Raw genomic sequence first — 17,759 nt, 5'->3', positions numbered from 1 at the left:
AAAGGCCTATTTAATGCACAATCGTTCACTAAACTCCATCATCCATTATTCTCTTGGATAAATGTTTCACATTTTTATGTCCTCTGTGACATTGAAATTCATTCATGCACATTCATGTCGTACGTCAGTGGTGGGACCTCTTATTTAAGAAACACCAGATGAGTAACAGTAATGCCTGCAGCAGAGTTCACAGAGGAGCAGTGAAAAAGAGTGAGGGAGGAAAACGTACAGCTTCATTTTACTGTAAAGCGCACTGTAAAGTGTTTTCATGGAAGAGCCTCTGGACAGGCTGAGGGCAACCAGCCACGATCCTCTGTCCTCTGCTCTTGTCACCAGAGAAAACAAGACATCCCAACCCCTCGAATCATCTCGTAAAAGCATTTGTCAGTCTGTGTGTGGATCTCGCGTTTTTGCAGCAAGCCCTCCATTTAGAGGTGTTCTGGATGCTGACAGTTGAGGACAGTTGTTGCTCCCAGTGCAGTTCTCCCTCACTCTGTCATCCATTTCACAGTCCCCCTGATCCCTGTTCTCTGAGCCATCCATACTCCGAGAGTGGAAAGAGAGCCACCATCCCTCTCTCTGACTGTCTAATGAGGTCCTCTATCGCTGACACCCAGCTCTGTCACCCAGAACAAAGCCTCTTCTCAGACAGAAAGGCGAGCAGACTGACGGCTCCACAGAGGCAGCAGAGAGGAGAGCTGCTCGGGGAGGAGGCCTGTGCCAGGGGGATTTATTTCCTGCCCTGACAGGTCGCTCTTTTTCCAGGTGGGCAGATGGATTTTCTACCTCTAGAAGCACAGTGCCAGCAAGCAGTGAAAAGACAGGGTGTTATTTTAATCGCGTGCGACAGGTCATCTTTGGAGTGTGCTTCAAGTTAACATGTCGGCTGGTGCGAGGATCACACTGATGCACGTAGCATTCTATTACTTTACAAACAGACTATTCAGTGACAATACTCCCACACATGTTAATGAAGAGGCTTACAGTATTATTCATGTTTCACAATATGATAGCAGAGGCTTTAACTTTTCTAAAAACGGCTCAATCCTGATAATAATCCCTATGTGACATGAGGCTGTCAATTGCATCAACACCAATTAGAATTAGTGCTCATCAATAATTCTAACTGCAGACTCATGTAGTTTTATGTGTTACCACAGCTGAGGGGGTTTTAGTGAGCATATGCCAGATGGGCATAGAATTAGTCCACAATATGACCAGAGGGCCATTCATTTCATGCCATCATTTCTCCCTGATCAGTCGTTCATTCTACCATATCCGTCATTGCCTTTCAATGAAAGCAGAATCTGCACATGCTCGTTGTGGAGGCTCATGTGGAGAAATGGCCGACATGTCACAGCTTTCATGCTTATTTTTGGTGTCAGCAGCTGGACCAGAACCAGACAACAGAATTCAAGAGAGGAGCAAAACTTAGCAACAAACAAAGTCAGAAATATTAGTAGACTCAGCAGAGACCTCATCTAAGAAGCTGTTTTGAGTTTGAGGCCATGATGTGGGAGTGATGGTGGGAGTGATGGAAGGAGTGATGTGAGAGTGATGGTGGCAGTGATGGAGGGAGTGATGTGAGAGTGATGGTGGCAGTGATGGAGGGAGTGATGTGAGAGTGATGTGAGAGTGATGGAGGGAGTGATGTGAGAGTGATGTGAGAGTGATGGAGGGAGTGATGTGAGAGTGATGTGAGAGTGATGGAGGGAGTGATGTGAGAGTGATGTGAGAGTGATGGAGAGTGATGGAGGGAGTGATGTGAGAGTGATGGAGGGAGTGATGTGAGAGTGATGTGAGAGTGATGTGAGAGTGATGTGAGAGTGATGGAGGGAATGATGTGAGAGTGATGTGAGAGTGATGTGAGAGTGTTGTGAGAGTGATGAGAGTGATGTGAGAGTGATGGAGGGAATGATGTGAGAGTGATGGAGGAGAGTGATGTGAGAGTGATGTGAGAGTGATGTGAGATTGATGGGAGAGTGATGTGAGAGTGTTGTGAGAGTGATGTGAGAGTGATGTGAGAGTGATGGAGGGAGTGATGTGAGAGTGATGTGAGAGTGATGTGAGAGTGTTGTGAGAGTGATGTGAGAGTGATGTGAGAGTGATGAGGGAGTGATGTGAGAGTGATGTGAGAGGGATGTGAGAGTGTTGTGAGAGTGATGTGAGAGTGATGTGAGAGTGATGTGAGAGTGATGTGAGAGTGTTGTGAGAGTGATGTGAGAGTGATGTGAGAGTGATGGAGGGAATGATGTGAGAGTGATGTGAGAGTGATGTGAGAGTGATGTGAGAGTGATGTGAGAGTGATGAGGGAGTGATGTGAGAGTGATGTGAGAGTGATGGAGGGAGTGATGTGAGAGTGATGTGAGAGTGATGTGAGAGTGATGGAGGGAGTGATGTGAGAGTGATGTGAGAGTGATGTGAGAGTGATGGAGGGAGTGATGTGAGAGTGATGTGAGAGTGATGGAGGGAGTGATGTGAGAGTGATGTGAGAGTGATGGAGGGAGTGATGTGAGAGTGATGTGAGAGTGATGGAGAGAGGGATGTGAGAGTGATGGAGGGACCAAAGTGCAAATGTACAGACATGAATGGACAACCTGAAAACATAATACTTGCAGCCATGGCTGTCGCCAGACTGTGTGAAGAAAAGAAATGTATTATTTGTATTAATACTATTAATATTCACTAATCATTCTCAGCACAATGCTTCTAATTTAGCACCAGGGGCTAATACTGGGATAAATACAGTACACCAAAAAATATTAGTAAGCTCAACAGAGACCACATCTAAGAAACTGTTTCTGTGAGGATCTGTGACAAGAGTTTGAGGCCATGTAATATTTTAAAAGTGAACATTTATCTGCTATATGAAAAACTAGTCAGCATGTTTGGTAGTATGTGTGTTGAGCCATGACAGGGCATCTTAAAGGATGTAGGAGATCTTACAACTATCATCTAACATTCATTTTTACTGGGAAGGAATAAATAAAATAAAAAATCTCTATAGCTGTATTGTATTGTATTTCCATACAAATGTACAGAGGCTTTATCCTTTTCTTTATTCTCAATGCAACAGGTCCAGGCCTGGTTTCATTCACTATGGAGGCAAAGCTGCTTCCAAAGCAAAGAGCTATAATAAAGTATGTTGGTTCACACAGCACAAGGTCACACACGTTGCAGAGCCTGTGTTCTACAGGCAGCAGACGTCTTTCCACCCATCACTGTTAATCATTGGCAGCATGTTGATTAAATATTCCCCCAAGACTTTTTTCTTTCTTTCTTTCTGTCTTTCTGAGAATGAGGAATCAATGTGAACATGCTCTTGGCCACTATAACTTGCTACAGCCTCATCTTTGCTATAAAAAGTGTGTAAAAGAGCGCCTGGATAATAGGAAGAAAGAAATAATGTGTCTCAAGCGCACTCGAAGAGGCTGCTCCATTATCTTCCAAGGTGAAATGTCTGAGGGAGTGTGGAGAGGCGCTGAGGGACTCTCTGCTGGTAAATGATGTTAATGTGCAGCTCCAGGTCTCAATGTGAACACAGGGTACAACACATAGACAGATTCAAACCTGCTGAATCTCTAACTGCACGCACGAACATCCACACGGTTGTTCATTGAAGACTTCCCCTGCACTGTCTGTGGTTGAGTCTGAGCTGAGAATGTGTAATAGTGTTGGCTTTGGCTCACAGCCAAGAATCAGTCCTCATCACCACACAACCATGTTCACAGCTGCTGGTCATTTCTGTACAGGCACTTTCACTAGATGATGCAAACTCAATTGTAAAGGCTTTTGAAATATACATAAAGGCTGACAAAACTGAATACCAAGGGCACGAAGGACAAGTGTAAAAAGAAGTGGAAGATTACAAATTGTTATAAAAACAAGGTAGAGGCTGAGCAGTAAGCTATTAATCTTAATGTTCATTTTTATTGCTTTGAAAAGCTGCACGGTATTCAGATCAATCTTTTTGAGGCCAATAGTGTTGCTGCTGTCTTCACAGGATTATACTGCAATATGACTGTGATATTTGCATAACAGAGCAAGGCTGCCCTCTTCTGTCTGCTCTGCATTCAAATTACAGACGAAGAACAAGTGGTGCAAAGGTGCAGGAGCCAACATCTGCATCATCAAAAGATACTGAGCAATTAACTTTAATTGTACTTTGAAAAAGGTCACTCTAGGGGGGGTTTGAAGACCTACAATGCAATATAGAGACAACCCTGAGACAACCTGTGCCTTTGTCCAACCTGAGAAATTCAAATTAAACAAGAAAATCCATAGATGGAAACAGAGACAGCTTCTTATTTGATGTGACGTCGCTGATATAGACTCAGAGTGAGTGACCTTTACACTCTGTGCTGCAGTTGATAGGACCAATATTTAATTTATTGTAAAACCGTATGAATGCCAGAATGTTTTGGATGGATGTTCAGAATTATATCATATAAAAATCAAGAAATACATTCATATAAAAAGAAGACCCTTACTATTATGTATGAGAAATTGTTATGGACTGATGATACATACATTTTTACTTTTTCTTCTTTCTTTCGTTTCTTTATTCTATGTCTTTATTTTTTGTGGATATGCACTTCCAAATAATAATGTTGATCAAATTTTAATTGATGCAATTTCGTGTTATTTGTACGAGCGCCGAGCCACATTCTGTTCAGTTCTACAAAAACAAGGATATAAAACTCATTATTAAGCTGAATTGCTCAGTTCAGTCAGTGACAGAAATTTTAAATTCTGTGGATAAAAAGTGAAAAAAAAGTTTATCAAAGAAGTTTTAAAACTGCATTAGAATGAGAAAATTCATCATATATACTCATGTATTTATTACTTTAAGATGCATAAATCTGAATCAAAGATATGTCTAATTAATAAACTTGTTGTACTGTGTTGAGGTCAGAGTTGCCTGAAAGACTAAACTCGGGGCGAAATATCCCATTGTTCAGCCAATCAGAGGCGGCTACGAATCATTAGTCGTATTGCTGCGTCTCAGCCAATAGAAACGGTCCTTTAATGAAACCCTGACCAATGATATTGGAGAATGTTGACATGTCTCAGGAAGTAGATGGTGTGTACACGGACTGTAGTGACACTGAGGACAAGCGTTTTGTGAATGATCGAATCCTTCGTTAATTCTGTAGTTTCACTTCAGAGCTAAGTAGCTAACAGCTAAGCTAACCTAACCGGTGTTTCCTCGCTGTCTCATGTCGGCCGGGCTCTCCTCCCCGACAGCCGCCGTCCGCCTCTCCTAGCTGGGGTGGACATACATGGGGACCCGTGTCGCCAGAGAATGGAGGCTCTAACCCGGCGTCATCATGGCTGCTGTGTCGGTGTGGCGCTACACCAGCGGCCGAGTCCTCGGAGGCTGGGCCCCGCTGCTGTGCGTCCTGCTGGGCTCTCTGGTGGCCCTGCTGCTGCCTCTGGTGGGAGTCGAGGACCAGTGCTGCGCCGCCATGAGGGGCATCGCCCAGCTGCGGTGCCAGCTGTGGGGGAGACCTCCTCCGCCTCCAGCGGTGCAGTCCACCAGCCTCACCGTCCCCTTCACCGCCCTGGATGTGCTGCCTCACCGGTCCAAGCCCAGCAAAGGTACAGCCGAGGACCCACCAGTGGACTGACCCACCACAGACACACTACACTGTGCCATATGTCAGTTAGCCTTATGCTAACAGTGAGTTATCAACACTCACAGGTACCTGACGTAAATAAAGAATAATGGTTTATTTACTTTCTAAAATCAGTTTTATCAGCCAGGCTCTAATAGTAAAATATCTGTCTTCTATGTTTACTTGAAATTTCTGTTCACTTTTTCCTTCCTCCTGTTTTTGTTTGACCTTTTGAGTTACAGCTTCTACAAGTTGTTTAACTTAAATACATATATTTCTAAATCATTTTGTTGATTTTTATAAAGATTCTAATTCAGTTATCAGAGGATAGATGGTGAAATAATGAACGCATAGATCAAGGGTAGATGTCTTGAGTGTGAACTTAGGAAAGAATTCGACTGAAATGGACCATTTGTAAAAAATTGTATTCATCTGTTTATCTATTTTTGTTTTCTAATAGAGGAATATATGATGATGTTAATAGTTTCATCCTGTTTCACTTGTGTTGGAGTTGACCTTGTGTATCACCCTCGGTTTACAGAGATGCTGCTGGAGTCTAAAGCGGCGCTGCAGCAGGCTCTGGAGATGAGGAAACTGGGGAAGAGGGAGAAGGCTCACAAGCTGCTGGTGCACGCTCTGAGTATGAACCCTGACTTTGTGGAGGCCCTGACGGAGCTGGGGACTATTCTGGAGGAGGAGAAAGATGTCGTTCAGGCAGACCATCTCTACACCAAGGCCTTGGCCATCTCACCGTGTAACGAGCGGGCCCTAGTCAGCCGAGACCGAACTCTACCCCTGGTGGAAGAGATTGACCAGCGTTACTTTAGCATCATTGACAGCAAAGTGCGCAGGCTTATGTCCATTCCTAAAGGCAACTCTGCGCTCCGTCGAGTGATGGAGGAAACCTACTATCACCACATCTACCACACGGTGGCCATCGAAGGCAGCACGCTCACTCTCTCTGAAATCCGTCACATCCTTGAGACGCGTTACGCCGTCCCTGGGAAAAGCCTGCAGGAGCAAAACGAGGCCATTGGTGTAGATGCGGCCATGAAGTACATGAACACAACACTTTTGTCCAGATCAGGCGCCATCACCGTCAGCGACATCCTGGATATCCACCGGCGAGTGCTCGGCTATGTGGACCCTGTGGAGGGAGGGAGGCTGCGCACCAGCCAGGTGTTTGTGGGCCACCACATCCCGCCGCACCCTCAGGACCTGCAGAGACACATGCAGGAGCTGGTTCAGTGGCTCAACTCTGACGAGGCCCTGCAGCTGCACCCTGTGGAGTGTGCAGCTCTAGCCCACTACAAACTGGTGTACGTGCACCCGTTCATCGACGGCAATGGACGCACATCGCGCCTGCTCATGAACCTTGTCCTGATGCAAGCACGATACCCACCGATCACAATTCGCAAAGAACAAAGGGCTGAATATTATGCCGCTCTGGACACAGCCAACGAGGGGGATGTGCGGCCTTTCATTCGCTTCATAGCCAAATGTACAGAGATAACATTGGACACTTTACTGATTTCTACGACGGAGCACGCTGTGGGGCTGCCGGGGTCCAGACATGACCAGGACTGTTCCGACTGCAAACAGACCATCCCAATACACAACTGAGCTGGAGCTGGGGGAGAAAAGGATGAACCATGAAAAGCATTTAGAAATAAGTTAAAACTTCTGTAAAAACAATCAAATCCATGTCCTCAGTTTGAGTTCTTTCCTGCTGAATTCACTGAAACTGCTGCAGGATGATTAATTGAAATGTTTAAGATTGTTTTTGGTTTAGGTTTGTTTTCGTACAAACCCATTTCTTAGTTTTATTTTAAGGAGTTTAAGGTATTTTGATTCCCATTAGAATCTAGTTTCAGGTTTGACTGCTGGTGATGTGAGGAGGAAACAGCTTTGTCGGGAGGAAACAGCTTTGTGAGATGCTTAAGTTATTTTCACTGCTGACGTGTCCAGTGTGTGAACATTCACTTCACCATCTTCGGCATCATGATGACGTGTCATGACACTGTAAAGCACTTTCAACTATTTGATAACTTATTTTATTCTAAACTTAAAATTGTAACTTGTATAACTTTCATTATGTCTTCGGGTTATAAAGTTTATTAATGAAAAATGCTGTGAGTGCCATACTGGGATAAAAGATGATTTACATGACTTTATTAAAACAAGTTTTAGACCAGAGAAAAAACATGACTTTTTTTTTTTTTTTTACAGGACCCAAGAAATAATACAGTAAAAACGGCTAAAGAACAAAACAAGCAGAAAAAAAGCTATTTACTGTTTTCACCTTTTATACCAAATTTAAAACAGACGATAGAAATTATACAACACAACAATGCACATAAACCACCTTCGTGAAGGCAGATAGTGACTTATAGAGATGAACATATTTCGATTTTTATTTTATTTTTTAATATCAGGCCACTTTGGTGAAAGCAATACATATAGCTTGTATTCCGTCTGTTTTTAAAACGTAGATTTCTATTTATTACAAACTACAGTGACCTTTTTGAGATGAGCATACTGACCATAAAGTACACTGTTAGTATTATCCAAACAAGCAACGTGGAGAAGACAAATGGTTGAACCCTAAGACGGGAAAACAGAAATGATAAAAACTGCATAGATTCTCTTCAGCCTCAAGGAGATAGGAAGTGAAGCTGCTCAGCTGCTAGAAAACTGTGGCTCATTTAACAACCAAGTTCATTCAGAGGGTGAAAATCCACTCTACTGAACACATGAAGAATACCAGGTCCGAACCACATTCATTAAACTGCACTACTACTGTCCACATGTACTTACCACTAACTCATGATTTCTCTTATGTCATTGAACTGTTGCAGATTAATCTCAAACTGTTTGTTCTGTAGAATTTAGGAAAACTGAAACACTCAGTCCTGAATACATTAATTCCACGATAATGTAAGAAAAGGAAAACCTAAGAAATCTCACATTTGAGACGTTGCCAAATAATTTTCTGTCGATTCCACTAATGGTTGCAGCTGCTTCACTTCTGGGTGAGGCTGAAGATTAAAACCAGTGGACACAAATGAAAGCACAGCCACATCAGTCTGGGATTAAACAGATTCCTGCAGCATCAACAACACTCTGCTTATGTGTACACTCTTTCATAAAGCTGGACAGAAGATGGTTTGTTTCCCTCTGAATCGCTTTCATTTCACAGCGGACTGATAAAGGATACAGGTAATGTGGTGATACATGTTTTTTATCCTGAACACAGGCCACATTTTCACAGATGAAAGTATTAGAACAGATAAATTATATCTAGATATACTCTTAACTTGTTATCAAGCATGAGCAGAGCGATATGACATGAGGCCAGTTCTCCTGGTGTAATCACCTGGCCTCAGACAAAGCAAACTAACATAATAATTTGCTGGACCCTCTAGCAGGGCTCCATTGCATCATAACTCAGATGGTAATATGAGAAAAATGTGATTTAGTCTTAATATATAGTCAGAAATCTCTGCTAACCTTGTTATCTGTGTCTTCAGAGGTCAAAATAAGCTACACCACTAAAGTCCTAGGTTCCATAAACACATCTGGAGAATACGACTCATCGTCACTGTTGCACACTCAACTTATTTACACTCACACACCAACTATATTACACTTTTGCATGTACCCTTTTTTTCTTTATCTTTTTTTTTTTTTCTTAAACAACATTCACAAGTTTGTCTGTTCTGAATATTTAAAAAAATACTCTGCTTCGGTCAAATCCCCTTCACGTTACAACAAAAGAAAGACACCTGGCAACATACAACTTACATTATATTTACACACAAATATGATACACTTGTTTTTATAAAATTGCCTGTCAGCCATCTTCAAACACACCCATCAAAAACGATCTGTCACGGGATTTAAGATGGAGGGTGAGAGTGTGGCGATTCAGGCCGTCTCGCAGTAGCGGCTATGGGAACAGAACTGGGATCAAAGGGAAATAAGGAAACCAATTACAGAAGAATCACAGAAACTAATTTGTAAGGACACAAGAAGGTTTTTCAGTGTGATTCTCCTGCTCGTCTTCTCACTTATTGAGAAGCATCCTGGCAAAGTCTGAATTCGACAAAGGTTTCGTCTCCGCGGCTGCGTTTGCTGAAGCGCTGCCAGGTTCTGGCACCGGCTCGGCTGTGGCCCCGTTCTCCACTTTGCTTGGCCCACTTTGTCGGTGCAGGGAGCGAGGGAGCAGTGACAGCTGGGTGCGGCCTCTTCCTCTCCTGAAGAAAGAAAAGCCAGCTCTGTATTAGTGCAGTTACAAATTAGAAAAAGGCAGACTTGCAGAAAAGCAGAGAAATAAACTTACGCTCCAAAAGCCTGGCGAGGCATTATGTCTGCCATAAGTCGACTGGAACCAGGTTTGTCGGCCATGCTTCTCCGAGGAGGGTTACTTATAGCAACACAGATTTTGTTGCCCTCCACTTCAGTGTCGTCTAATTTCAGAACAGCCTGAGACGCCTGGGTTTCATCTGCAAACTCAACATATGCCAGACCCTGCAGAGATGCACAGCAAGAGATGGTTAACAATATTAGCAGCACAGTACAGCTCCACTTTCCTCCGCATGTGTGGACTCCTAAATGGAAACTATTAGCTCAATCAAGAGCACACTTTAAAAACGTCACCTTGGGTTTTCCTGAGCGATACGTGACCAATCGGACCTCTTTGATGGTGCCGTGGCCTTTGCAGAGTTCCTCCAGTTGCTCCTTGGTGCATGAGAACGGCAGCCCGGAGATGAAGATTTTGTGTCTCTCCATGGTTGTGTTGTATTTAAACACCTACAGGGACATGAATGTGAAGATGTCATCAGTGTTTATGTGTGGTTCCCCTATTTGAGACACTTTTTTAACCAAATAGATTCAACTTAATCCATGTTTCAGTCTCAGTCCGGACAAAGTATGATGGAAACCTTGTGGCTTAAATGAATTGATTACACATTTTTCAATAACACCCACCAATATGTCACAATAAATCCAAATGAGATCAAGTCAATGTGATTTAGAATAAGTGGCATATAATAGATGGATTAAACCCCAAAAAGCCTTTTGATGAATCACATTGGGTTCATATTTACCTTAAAGTCAGGGTTTTTGTTTTTATCCACACAAGGTGACACAAACATGGGCCTGCCCTCCACCTCCCGTCTGTCCAGCTTCAAGGCTTCAGGGACTGACACCGGGGACTCAAACTGTACGTAGCAGTAACCTTTGAAGTTTCCTTTGGTGCCGAAGACAGGGCGAACCTCTTTGATGGGACCGCACGTCTCAAACAGCGTCCTGAGCTTCGACTCCGGCTCCTCCAGGGTGTACGCCATGTTGCTGATGAACACGCTGCTGTTATCGTTTCGGAGCTCTGGCTTGTCATCGTTTGGCTTCTGAGCAGCAGCCATGCCTCCCTGCTGGCCTTTTTTAGCCGGCTTATACCCGGGGGGGGCATTTCTCCCAAAGAGTCCTGTCTCGGTCTCCATGTACTCCTCTCTGCTTTGCTCTCCGTTGCCTCTGTGCCTTTTAGGAGCTTGTTGTGTCACAGAGAAATAGATTAAGGTCTATAATTTAGTTTGGCTTAAAAATAAAAAGTTCATAATTAAATCAATCTTACCAGAGTCTTCATTCCACTTGTCCTGATAATTATTGTTATCTGCTTTCCTCTTCTCTCCAAATCGAGTTCTGCTCTGGACCTTCTTCTGAGACTTCTTATCGGACTTTGATTTCCGCCGCTGATCCACTTTGTCGTCCTCTTGGCGAGCAAAGTTGGCTTCTTTCTCAGCCGCCTAACAGACACAACGTGGTAACATTAGCCAAAAGCAGCTAATTGATACTCCTGCACTGTACACTGCTGATACATGCTCTTACCTTTGCTCGTTGCTCATTGATCCTGTTCAGCCGGGTCTCTGTCTTCTGCACTGCCACGTCCCAACCCTCCAGAGAACCTGACACAGAATACAGGCACAATGTAATTCAGGAAAATCTCATTTATCTTAATGTTAACTTTGGTTTTAATGTTGTGACTCACCCTCCACTCGCTCGAAGGTCAGCAGGACTTCACACACATGCTCTGGGTAGTCAGTGGTGCATTGAACTGCTCTGTGAAGAGCTTTCCGACAGTGAGCAGGGTCACCATAAGACCTACAGAGTCAAATCATTTTGGTTAATTGAGCTTTCAGTACTTCATTTCAAATAAACTTTTCTCCTCTCAGGCAAAGACTGACAAACCTTTCAAGGTTATAGTACTCCAGCCACATATTGGCATATTTAGCGTTTCCTTTTGTCATGATGCTGTCCCACAGTTCTCTGGCTTTTTGCATGTTCTTGCAGTGGAGGGCCTGGTGGACAAAGAAAGTTATCAAAATTAATGCAAACTGTTTTATTACACGTACAAGTGATAGGGGTTTTGTCTTAAAATAACTTTAAATCACATTATAAATATCATTAATAGTATAATCCACTAAAACTGTTACATTTTGGGGAAATTATTTCTCAGAGTAGTTATAAATCTCTGAGCTTTTACTAACTTTTTCTTTCCAAACACAAATACACACAACCAAACAGAAATCAAACTCTTGGAAATGGACGTCATAGGAACAGTTCTTACCTCTATCCTCGCCCAGATCTGCATAACGATACAAGACGGATCTCCGCTTTCACCAAATCCTACAGAGCCACGGCACAAAGAACAATGAATCACTATATGAAACTCAAACGAGTACACCGCAAAAAAAAAATGGCAGTGAGATCTGCTTACTTTCTTCCACATCTTGTTTTATGTAGTCTAGAGATCGAGAGAAGGCTCCTCGTAACTCCTCTAACTCTTTACTTGATTCTGAAACATAAAAAAAAACAAGTAACACCAGCAGCAGGGGAAAATAATGAATTTGTTCTTTTTGTTCCCGTTTCTGACACACAACTGCTCTCACCTTTACTGAAATCCACACGCCTCCGCAGGTAGTCCAGGTACGCCTGCCAAATTTCCACATAATCTGTAGCTTGAATGAAACCGGCATTCAGCGCCTTCTCAAAAACATCTGTGTGGAACAAAAATGAACAGTATGTTAATAAAGCTGTTTTCAGACATGCACTGGACTCTGCGATGAAACAAGATCAAATGTACCACTGTAAGGGTCTGGGATTTCCCCTAAGATTTCTCCATAGTGGGCTAGTGTTTAAAAACATATTCAAGATAGGGACAAATCAACATCTTACACACCCCAGTGAAATAAAACATATGGGTCAATTTCAGTATGTTTATCACAGATACATATCAACAGCAATAAATGAAAAACACAGCTATCTGGTGACCTGAGACAATCTGATGCTCTGCTCCATGCCTCTCCAGAGCGAGCAGGTAGCTCTTCCACAGACCCATGGTCCAGGGGCAGTTCCTGACAGCACGTTCATGAATAGGAAGAACCAAGTCCTTGATCTTCAGCTGACGATCCTGAAGAGTCACAGAGAAGACATATGACTAAATGGTTTAAATGATCCTAAAGAAGCTGAAATATTTACTATTGAAGATGTAACAACTACATTTCCTTCTAACACATTCATGTATATGCTTGTCTGCCCAATTTACATGCAGTAAAAAAAACAGAGGAAACACAGTAACACTGAAATATGACTAATGCAAAAAATAAATAAATAAGTGGATAAATAAAAACACTTTGAAGTAGGAGTGATGGAGTGTGAAACAAGTCCAAACTCTGCACAGCTAATATCACAGACAGCACAGGGCCAAACACTGACCAATACTCACAAGATACAAGGTGTACTTTGCCCAGATGTCTGGTACCAGGCAGTTCTCTGCCAGAGTCCGCTCAAACGTTATCTGGACGCGAGCTGGGTCGCCATCCTTTAGTTCAAAGTCGATGTAGGTCTGATACTCTGTCATCTTCGGGGGCTCTGCTACCAGCTGCAGCAGAATAACAGCACACAGATGTAAGAGAATGAAATAAAACAACGGCCATAAAAGGCTTTTAGGAGAACAACTGTAGCAAACAATAAGTCCATTACCAGTGACTCTTCCAAAGATCTGCGCTTATCCATCTGCTGCGTAGCCTTTTTGTACTGATGCATGGCCGTCTCAGGAACCCCGTGTTCAGACCACTCGCCATACTCTGCATAGGTGGCTTCCATGTCTACAAAGCAATGGAGCACAATCATGTCCATTATCAGTGAAGATGCACACCACATACAGTATTTACAAAATGTAGAGGGGTAACATTAAGATTTGCAAATGTGTTAAATTCCATTCAACTGGGCCATAATAAAAAAAGCAAAACAACACAAGACATTCTGGTGAACCTTTGTCCACTTCCGAATCTCGAGTGCTCTCTTTCTAAATCTGCATTTCAAAGGCCAAGTCACAACGATAGATAATATTCATCACACCAGGCAGCTTTTTTTTTTTAAATGTAGTAATAAAGTTTTTCAGATGGGCCTTGACATGCAGCCCTCACAACAGAAATCCTGCCCATTTTACAGCAGCGCGTCTACACGGAAGTGGCACCATGCTTACCCATTAAGGGGACGGCTAGCTGACGGCGAAACAGTGTATGGATTCGCTCGAGCTGAGTGTTGAGCAGCTCCTGCTCCTCGTGGCTGGGAGTCCTGCCAGGGGGAGGCTGAGGGGAAAACAGATGTGTGAAAATGTAGCAAAGACCTATTCGTCTAAGATCCAATGACTTCCACATTGTAAGTATTTTTACAGAAACAGAAAGGCAAACTCCTCTTCTGGCAATGGGAAGAGAGTCAATCGCCGTCTTGTAATAGGTTTAAAAAACCTGCGTTTACCTGCTAAATTTAGGTGTAAAAGAGTTCTAAGTGTTTAATTATCTAATACCATTTTGGGAAAATTAAATTTTCTATGGCATTCACACTTACACAGCAATAAAAACAGAGTCTATTTGTGATGCCTAATAAGATCTCTTATTGTGATGGAAACACTCACCTGGACTGTGGACAGAATGGCGTTCTCAAACTCTCTGTACGCCTCCCACACCGTCTGTCCCTTGTTCATGTGAAGCCCCACAGCCGTCACCGCTCTCTCAAAGATGGATCTCACCTTGTCTATCCCCCCAGGTGAGCCCATGCCACCAATTGAATACTGAGCATATTCAAGCCAGATATCTGGACCTGGGCATAAAAACAAAGAGTGTAAACAAATGTTAAGCCTGTGTTGACAAATGTTAAGCGTGTGTTAACAATGCTACAATGCACTCACAGATATAGTCTTTTATTGCTCTCTCGAAAAGTTCATACACCGTTTCCCGGTTCGACTCCTCCTCAGTCTCAGTCAGACGGATCTCATCCTTGAGCCAATCCAGCCAGATCTCTGCAGAATTAAACAAAATGAGATTTCGGGTTGCACAAATAATGCAGGGCTGCTGTCAATTGATTTTTTTTCTGGTCCCTCAGAGCATTTTAGACAAACACCAACCTTCCGTGAGAGGGAAGAGTTCACTCATCTTCTGCCTTGCCTTTCGCAGTCGGATCAGTTCTCCCTCCTGCCTCAGCAGTTTGATGAGATCCACATGGCAGTTGTAGTCGAAAGCGTTGATTGACAGCTGAAAAGACACAAAGACAGTGGGTGAGGCATAATAATATCATCCCAATTAACCCATTCTCTGCTGAATTTACTTAGAAATGTATTAACACTCCACAGGAAATATCCTCAACCATACAAGCAGCAATGATTTCTCAGAAATTGATCAAAACAGTTTTGATATTATAATTGCAGCAAGAAATCTAACCAAGATACAAACAACATGAAATACGAGACAGAATCTAGACATATCACCCACCCTGGGTACCACAGATGTATATACACTCAGCTGCAGGTTTAGTGGGTAGTCAGAGCTAAAACTAATGATATTTAATACCACAACCAGGGTATTAACTATACTGGAGCTGAAAACATCTGATTGATGAATATTTTGATTGAAGTGTTGAAGTGACTCTTCAAAAAATGTGCCAAACAACCCCTCCTCCCTACTTCTGAATTTAGAGGAGCTGTCCTTTTTGAGGTAATCAATAATTTGGGGTATTTTAAAAAATAATTATTTGTCAACATAACTGAAACATTGATCAACGATGAAAGTAAGTTAGTTGCAGCTCTAAATCTAAGGCTCCTTTTAGCTGATACGGTTTCATTATGGTCCCTTTGGAGGCGGTAGTTTATGATCCAGTGTTACTTTGCAACAGCAGCAACACAAAGATCTACTAAAACATGAATGAAGTTTAGTCAACACTTCTCTGGAAGTTTCAACTATACTTACTAACTAAACGATTGGACGATCTGTAGCAGTATTATCATTATTAGTTTAAGCTATGAGTACCTAATAAAGTGGAAGCTGTGTGTAATCAGTCATGCTGCAGTAAATATAGACTAGCTTTGAATTTGTTGTTGTAGAAGCACAGACTGTATAATTTAGTATATATATATAGAATAAGAAGGTTGTAATCCTACATATTTAACACAACAGAAAAGACCCATGTGTCACCAGACAACACGTTAGCATCACATGCTAACCACGACCGCTAAATGAATGGCGTCGCATCATACGCGCTCGTGTACTTGTTCAGGGTGGAAGCAGCTAACGTGAATAAATGTCTCCGTCTAACACACAGTGCAGCTCAGCGGGTTAAAGCTGCTGTTTCCCGCCCCTTCGGTCCCGCTAGCACGGTAGTGAAGTTAGCACGGCTCGGTTGTTGGCTAGTCACCTGCTCCTCAAGACGCTGGATCTCGGCTTCGTTCTCCTTCTCGTCCTCGGAGGAGTCGTCCTCTTCGTCGTCTGAATCGTCTTCTCCCATACCTTCTTCCTCCTCCTCCTCCTGCTCCTCGTCGTCCTCCTCTTCGTCCGACTCCATCTCTCTCCGCTCCATCCCTGCAGCTTCTTCCTCCTCCATGTCCTGCAACTGCGTTTGCTCTGCGTTGCTCGGCGCTGCCATGTTGGAAAAGAGTCAGTCTGCCTGGTAACAGGCGGAGCAGAGCCGAGGGAGGCGGAGCCCGAGCCCGCCACGGAAATCCACGAGTCCCGCCAACGGCAACTTTATTTCTAGATAATTATTTATTTCATAGAAAATATTCTAGGTGCTTAACAGGGACAAAAAAACTTAAAATCTGAAAGTACGGTTACAAAGAATTGTAAATAATAATAATAATAATAATAATAATAATAATAATAATAATAATAATAATAACAGAATGAAAGAGCTAACAAGATTAAAAGAGTTAAAACAAATTGGTTAAATAATTCATACAGGATGTAATTTATGAAATATTTATAATGCAAAGAATCACCTTCACCAGGAGGCTTGAGCAACTGGAAAACTAGTAGTTAGTATTAGTAGTAGTATTAGTAGTAGTAGTAGTAGTAGTAGTAGTAGTAGTAGCAGTAGTAGTAGCAGTATTATACAGAAGCGTATTGCATTGTCTTTAGAAAAAAATCCACTCTTTTTTTCTGATTCAACGAGATAGTTTTCTCTAAAAAAAATATGCTGTCTTTTTTTTAATTAAGGACTTCATTATCTTGTTAATTCAGAAAAACTGACTTCCTTTCATTTATGGAAAACTAAACATGGATTTAAAGACTAGAGGCCTTTCTCAATCTGCGTACTTCTGTGCTTGTTGACTTGTGAAACGTCATCAGTCTCAGCCAAGTACTATTCAAAAGTCTGCATGGAGCCAAGGACAGTAGAACGCCCTGATGCTAACTTGCTCCGCCCACTCGGGTGGTGACTTGGTAGGACTTTAAAACAGCAAAATTAGGTCTTCAGTATAATCAATGGCTTTTCAAGCAGAGAGAGGCCAAAGGAGAGGAAAGAGGAGGACAGGGGATATTTAGTGTTTCTTTGTTTGTGGAAGGGTTTTGTACTAAAAGGAGGAATGAAGTTATTATGACCATATTACGACGAGGTCATAGCGGCCTATGGTCAAGATGGCTTATGGTCGTGTGGAAGTGTGCATGGTGTTTGTTGGAGAGTCGAAAGGCAACAACTATTTAAGGACCTTTATGATCTCGGAGTTTCATCCTTTAAATTCCCTGCTGCCTTTAATAATTATTATTTTACTGATTCTGCTGAAATAAGATTTTTACATCATATTGGAATGTA

General features: G+C 42.5%; 2 protein-coding genes across 2 annotated transcripts; one reads left to right on the top strand and one right to left on the bottom strand.

Moving 5' to 3' along the window:
• The first annotated feature begins 5,042 nt into the window (after window positions 1-5,042).
• On the top strand, window positions 5,043-7,821 carry ficd (FIC domain protein adenylyltransferase). Its single transcript, XM_035166126.1, has 2 exons — window positions 5,043-5,601; window positions 6,160-7,821. The coding sequence occupies exons 1-2, from the start codon at window positions 5,331-5,333 to the stop codon at window positions 7,239-7,241; spliced, it is 1,353 nt and encodes a 450-aa protein (XP_035022017.1). The 5' UTR covers window positions 5,043-5,330; the 3' UTR covers window positions 7,242-7,821.
• sart3 (spliceosome associated factor 3, U4/U6 recycling protein) lies at window positions 7,769-16,653 on the bottom strand. Its single transcript, XM_035166125.2, has 20 exons — window positions 16,368-16,653; window positions 15,085-15,211; window positions 14,869-14,979; window positions 14,596-14,780; window positions 14,164-14,269; window positions 13,659-13,783; window positions 13,402-13,557; window positions 12,948-13,086; window positions 12,566-12,673; window positions 12,394-12,471; window positions 12,244-12,302; window positions 11,865-11,974; window positions 11,665-11,777; window positions 11,505-11,581; window positions 11,251-11,422; window positions 10,727-11,166; window positions 10,278-10,430; window positions 9,961-10,148; window positions 9,689-9,874; window positions 7,769-9,581 (listed from the first exon to the last, which is right to left on the bottom strand). The coding sequence occupies exons 1-20, from the start codon at window positions 16,593-16,595 to the stop codon at window positions 9,518-9,520; spliced, it is 2,925 nt and encodes a 974-aa protein (XP_035022016.1). The 5' UTR covers window positions 16,596-16,653; the 3' UTR covers window positions 7,769-9,517.
• Window positions 16,654-17,759: the final 1,106 nt, after the last annotated feature.

Source organism: Hippoglossus stenolepis, chromosome 9 (assembly GCF_022539355.2).
Source record: "Hippoglossus stenolepis isolate QCI-W04-F060 chromosome 9, HSTE1.2, whole genome shotgun sequence".
Taxonomy (NCBI): Eukaryota; Metazoa; Chordata; class Actinopteri; order Pleuronectiformes; family Pleuronectidae; genus Hippoglossus; species Hippoglossus stenolepis.
Note: the sequence above shows the minus strand (reverse complement) of the source record. Positions and strands in the feature narration are given on the sequence as shown.

Excerpts from the sequence above, each read along its gene's own strand:
- sart3 (XM_035166125.2), bottom strand. The coding sequence starts at position 16,595 with ATGGCAGCGCCGAGCAACGCAGAGCAAACGCAGTTGCAGGACATGGAG. Across the intron at positions 15,212-16,367 it reads TCCAGCGTCTTGAGGAGCAG|CTGTCAATCAACGCTTTCGA; the intron begins GTGACTAGCCAA and ends GTGTCTTTTCAG. Across the intron at positions 9,875-9,960 it reads CCTCGCCAGGCTTTTGGAGC|GAGAGGAAGAGGCCGCACCC; the intron begins GTAAGTTTATTT and ends TTCTTTCTTCAG.
- ficd (XM_035166126.1), top strand. The coding sequence starts at position 5,331 with ATGGCTGCTGTGTCGGTGTGGCGCTACACCAGCGGCCGAGTCCTCGGA. Across the intron at positions 5,602-6,159 it reads CCGGTCCAAGCCCAGCAAAG|AGATGCTGCTGGAGTCTAAA; the intron begins GTACAGCCGAGG and ends CTCGGTTTACAG.